A 5,960-nucleotide genomic window follows, 5' to 3' on the forward strand; every position below is an offset into this window, starting at 1 on the left:
CCTGGCATTGCTCTTAGTGCTCAGGGTTGCTTTGGCTATCTTAGGTCTTTTGTGATTCCATATGAATCTTAGGATGTTTTTTTCCAATGCTGTGAAGAATATCCTTGGGATTTTGATTGGCATTGCTTTAAATCTATAAAATGCTTTTAGTAGTCTGGTCATTTTCACAATATTAATTCTTGCAATCAATGAGCATGGAAGGTCCTTCTATCTTCTGATGTCTTCCTCAATCTCTTTCTTTAAAGATTTACAATTTTCATTGCAGAGCTCTCTAAGGTCTTTGGTCAGGTTTGCTCTGAGATATTTTATTTTTTTGCAGCTATTGTCTACAGAATTTTGTAGATTAATTTTGTAATCTTCCACTTTACTGAACATATTAATAATTTCTAGGAGTTTTCTGATGAAATTTTTGGCATCTCTTAGCTATATCATGTTGTCTGCAAAAGGGGATTAATTTGCTCTCTTCCAATTATTACTCCTTCAATTTCCTTCTCTTGTCTTATTGCTCTTGCAAGAGTTTCAATCACTATGTTAAAAAGAAGTGGAGTTAGTGGACAGCCTTGCCTCGTTCCTGATTTTAATGGAAATGCATCCAGCTTTTCTCCATTTAGAATGATGTTGGCTGTGGGTTTGTTGTATATGAATTATGTTGAGGTATGTTTCCTCCAGTCCAATTCTCTCTAGGACTTTGAATATAAATGCATGTTGAATTTTGTCAAAGGCCTTATCTGCATCTATTGAGATGACCATGTGTTTCTTTTCTTTGAGCCCATGTGTATGATTTATGACATTTATTGACTTATGTATATTGAACCAACCCTGCATCTCTGGATAAAGCCGACTTGATCATGGTGGATGATCTTTTTGATGTGTGTCTGTATGCGGTTTGCAAGTATTTTAAGTTGAGAATTTTTGCGTCTCTGTTCATTAAGGATATGGGTCTATAGTTTCCTTTTTTGCTTGTGTCTTTACCTGGCTTTGGTATTAGAGTGATGCTGGCTTCATAGAAGAATTTGAAAGTTCTCACTCCATTTCTATCTTTTTGAGTAAATTTAGTATTGGATGTAGATCTTCTTTAAATGTCTGGTAGAATTCTGCTGTAAATCCATCTGGTCCTGGGCTTTTTATAGTCAGGAAGTTTTGTATTACTGTTTCAATTTCCTTATGTGTTATGTCTCTGTTTAAATTGTTGATCTCTTCTTGGTTTAACTTTGGTGATTTCCATAATTTTAGCTATCCATCCATTTCTTTTAGATTTTCAAATTTTGTAGTGTATAGGTTTTTAAAATATTCCCTTATAATGTTCTGGATCTTTTGGGTGTCTGTCGTGATGTTTATTTCCCTTTTCATCTCTGATTCTGTTGATTTGGTGGTTCTTGTTCTTTCTTTTGGTTAACTGGGATAGCGGTCTGTCAATCTTGTTTATCTTTTCAAAGAACCAGCTCTTGGATTTGTTGATTCTTGGCATTGTTTTCTTTGTTTCTAGTTCATTAATTTGTGCTCTGAGTTTGTTATTTCTTTTTATCTGCTGCATTTGGGTTTCATTTGTTGTTGCTTTTCAAGTGTCTTGGGTTGCAATGTTAAGTCATTTATTTGTGTTCTGATTTTTTAATGTAGGAACTTAGAAAGGACTGCTTTTTAGTGTGTCTCAGAGGTTTTGTTGTGTTGTTTTCTTTTAGGTCCAGGAATACTTTATTTCTTTCTTAATTTCTCCTTTGACCCATTCATCATTCAGGAGTGTGTTGTTTAATCTCCATGTATTCATGCAGTTACTAGGGTTTCTTCTGGTGTTGATTTTAAGCTTTATTGCATTGTGGTCTGATAGAATGCATGGAGTTATTTCAATCTTTTTGTATTTGTTGAGGTTTGTTTTGTGCCCCAGTATATGGTCGATTTTGGAGAAAGTTCCATGGGGTGCTGAATAGAAAATATATTCTTTGGTACTTGCGTGGAATATTCAGTAAATGTCTGTTAGGCCCACTTGATGTATGGGATTGTTTAATTAAGACATCTCTCTGTTAATTCTCTGTCCTGTTGGCCTGTCTAATGGAGACAATGGGGTATTGAGGTCCCCTACTATTAGTGAGTTGGGATTAATCTGGGTCTTAAAGTCTTGAAGTACTGTTTTTATGATGGTGGGTGCACCAGAGTTTGGTGAATATATGTTCATGATTGAAATATCTTCTTAGTCATTTGTCTCCTTGATCAGAATGAAGTTGCCCTCTTTATCTCTTCTGATTAGTTCAAAGTCTATTTTGTCATATATTAGAATTGCAATGCCTGCTTTTTTCTTAGTACCATTCGCTTGGTACATTTCTTTCCATCCTTTCACCTTAAGGTAGTGCCTGTCCTTGAAAGTGAGATGAGTTTCTCACTAGTCTATGTCTTTTGACAGGGGAGTTCAGTCCATTGATATTTAAAATTATTAATGAAAGATGTGTATTGATTCCTGGCATTTTTATTTCTGTTCACATTCTTGATATAGCTGTGCATTTCCACAGTAATACCTTCATTAAGTTTCTTTCTGTAATGCCTTGGGTATAGTTGTTCCTTTCTTCAGTTCTTTGTATTGCTTCAAGAACTGGTTTTGTGGACATGAATTCTTTCAGCCTATTTATGTCATGGGAGACTTTTCTTTCCCCTTTGACTATAATAGACATTTTGGCTGGGTAAAGTAATCTGGGTTGGCATCTGTGGTCATTTCAAACTGGGAAGACTTTGGTCTGGCTTTTCTGGCTTTCATAGTTTGCACTGAAAAGCCAGCTGTAATACTGATGGGTTTTCTTTTATATGTGACTTGTTTTTCTTTTGCAGCTTTCAGTACTGTCTCTTTGTTTTGTACGTTCAGTGTTTTTACTATGATGTGCTGTGGAGAGTTTCTTTTCTGGTCCTGTCTATTTGGTGTTCTATATTCTTCTTGTATTTATATGGCCATATCTTTCTTTAATTTTGGGTAATTTTCTTCCACAATCCTGTTGAAGATCTCGTCCATACCATTATCCTGAGATTCTTGTCCTTCCTGTATGCCTATGATTCAAAAGTTTGTTCTTTTTATGGTGTCACACAATTCCTGCATATTCCATTCTTATTAAATTTTTCATAATCTTTGCTTGAGTGGTCTAGTTCGTCCACGTTATCTTCCAGTCTTGATACTCTGTTTTCCATTTCGTTCATCCTATTGGTGAGGCTTTCTCCTGTCGTTTCTAATTGGCTTATGGAGTGTTTCACTTCATTCTTTATTTCAGCCCGAGTATTCTTCAATATTTCTAGCTCTTTTCTGAATTCATTCAGAAGTTTATCCCTATCTTCCTTCAGCTCTATGATTACCTTGTTTGTGTGTTCTTTCACTGAATTCTTTTATCATGTTTATAATTGTTATTTTGAGTTCCATGTCCTGTGTTATCTCTTGGGGGTTCTCATTGTTCTCCTCTAAAGGATGGTTGGTACTTGGTAGGGATATATTATTTTGTTTTTTCATCATTATTTTTCTCTGTGACTTTGACATGTGGATTACTTTTGTAGTTTCTGGTTCTTGTGTGAGACTCAAGCCTTCCTTTGTTGAGTTTAGGACTGCTTCTTTTTGTAAACTTTACGTGGTTTTTGGTTTACTTGTTGGGCATGAAAGGCTGGTTGGTCTAGGCTTCAGGTTCTCTCTTTTGATTTTATATTTGAGAGGCTAAATTGCTTTTGTCTTACTGCTCAGGAGTGGATTACTTTTGTAGTTTCTGGTTCTTGTGTGAGACTCAAGCCTTCCTTTGTTGAGTTTAGGACTGCTTCTTTTTGTAAACTTTACGTGGTTTTTGGTTTACTTGTTGGGCATGAAAGGCTGGTTGGTCTAGGCTTCAGGTTCTCTCTTTTGATTTTATATTTGAGAGGCTAAATTGCTTTTGTCTTACTGCTCAGGAGTTCCCACAGAGGCCCAAGTCGGATGAGGATCAGATGTGCTCAGGCTTTCTCCTAAGGTCTGGATCCCTCCAGGAAAGATGCTGGCCTCAGGAATTTGAGGCCTGGGCTGGCCTGGGAGCAGGGCCCAGGAAAGATGCTGACCCCCAGGGATGCAAAGAGAGGTGGAGGGGAGAAGAGGCCTGAGGGCTCCTGTGGACTACCAGGAGGAATTGGGTTGGTCTGGACACAAAGGATCAGGAAGCAGTGGGGATTCTGGACTAAGAGGTCAGTCCATGGGTCTGGGGTGCCAAGACAAGAAATGGGCCAGTGCCCCTGCTAGGAGGAGAGATGGGGTGGGGGAGCTGGGAGGGTGAATGAAGCTGGGGGAGTCAAGGCACAGTGGGCACAACAGCCAAACTTACCCAGGCAAGCTTCTGGCTCCAGGAAGCTGTGGGGCTGGGCTACCCAGAGATGCAAAAGGAGGAATTGGGTTGGTCTGGATACAAAGGATCAGGAAGCAGTGGGGAGCGTGGGCCAAGAGGTCAGTCCAGGGGTCTGGGGTGCCAAGACAGGAAATGTGCCAGTCCCTCTGCTAGCAGAAGAGATGGGGTTGGGGGAGCTGGGAAGGTGAATGAGGCTGGGAGAGTCAAGGTGCAGTGGGCGCAGCAGCCAAACTTGCCCAGGCAAGCTGCTGGCTCCAGCGTATTGTTTTTTCAATATTTAACTAACCGCATTCAAAACTAAAATATCATTTTATTAGAAAAAAAGTTCTAATTAGAAGAAAAGGAGAATTATTGGCTTGGAATAAAATAGTTATATAAAAATATTAATAAGTAGTCAGTTGGATGGTGTTGGAGCCACTGAATTTTCTAATTACATACAATTCTTGGGGGATGTGACACCTCCATCTGGAATGGGTGAATTGAATGCCTGCTATTAAGGTAGCTTCACTCTGGAAATACCTTCATAAAAAATTCTAGATTTCCAGAGCATGACATCAAATATTATTGTTTTCAAGTGTTAAACATTGAATAAAATACTAGAGGGTGTTGTTTTGTATCTGAGATGCCATCAACCCCAAACCAGTTTTTTTTTTAAAAGCAGTAATCAATACAAGAAAGAGTGGCCTGAGACTATAAAAGGAAACATAGGGAGCAATTTTGTGAAAAAAATCCTTCTGCAATAAAAAATAAAAACCATGATGAATCAGTAAAAAATTTCCAAAATCAGAGACATTGGTTGGTTAAATACAGTTATTTAGCTCTCAAGATACTTACGTTAGGCTCTTCTGTGTAAGCATATTTTCTGTCCAGTTGGGGCTTTAGACATTCAGAAATGTCAGTAAAAGATGTTAAATGAACCACTGTGTTCTTTTCTGATAAGTTGTTTGACCTAAATTATAGATGTGAGAACAAATAATTGGTCAGTGAACAAATCTGAATACTATTGATCTATGAGACATCAAAGAACTTTCCCAAAATGTTAGAGAATCCATGTGAACACAGAGTTAACATCACATTTAATGGTGAAAGGATGAATGCATCACCACAAAATTGGGAGCAAAACAAGGACTCCTGTTCTTTTCCACTGCTGGTCTGCACTGTACTACGGGTTCTAGCCACAGGAGGCAGGTGAGGGAGAGACAGAGGGTGTCCTGACTGAAAAGAAAGATTTTGTTATCTTTACTCTCAGATAATACAAAGGATCTACTAAAAAAAAAAAAAAAAAAAACCTGCTAAAATAATTGAGTTTGGTTAGATCATAGGATATAAGCAAAAATATACACAAATCAATGGTAGTTCTGTATATTAGCAACAAACAGTACAAAAATGAAAACATTTCCATTACAGTAGGCTTAAAAAAACAAAATGTTTAAAATCAAATTTCAGCAAAATCCTCTTAACCCAGTGCCTTTGAACTACTATTCCTTTTTTTTGGGGGGGGGGGGTTTTTTGAGACAGGGTCTCTTTTTAGCCCCAGCTGTCCTGGAACTCACTATGTAGACCAGGCTGGCTTTGAACTTGTAGAGATCCACCTGCCTCTGCCTCCTGAGTGCTGGGATTAAAGGCGTGCAC

General features: G+C 38.0%; 1 protein-coding gene across 13 annotated transcripts in view; it reads right to left on the reverse strand.

Annotated features, from left to right (window-relative positions):
* Rgs22 (regulator of G protein signaling 22) overlaps nt 1–5,960 on the reverse strand; it is a 171,883-nt gene that overhangs the window by 73,592 nt on the left and 92,331 nt on the right. For all 13 annotated transcript variants that reach the window (XM_029562779.1, XM_029562775.1, XM_029562773.1 and 10 more), the window contains one exon: nt 5,163–5,277. In XM_029562779.1, coding sequence (XP_029418639.1) covers nt 5,163–5,277 — 115 coding nt within the window. The remainder of the gene's footprint in view (nt 1–5,162; nt 5,278–5,960) is intronic.

This window comes from Nannospalax galili, unplaced genomic scaffold (assembly GCF_000622305.1).
Source record: "Nannospalax galili isolate Female #2095 unplaced genomic scaffold, S.galili_v1.0 scaffold334, whole genome shotgun sequence".
NCBI classification, from domain to species: domain Eukaryota; kingdom Metazoa; phylum Chordata; class Mammalia; order Rodentia; family Spalacidae; genus Nannospalax; species Nannospalax galili.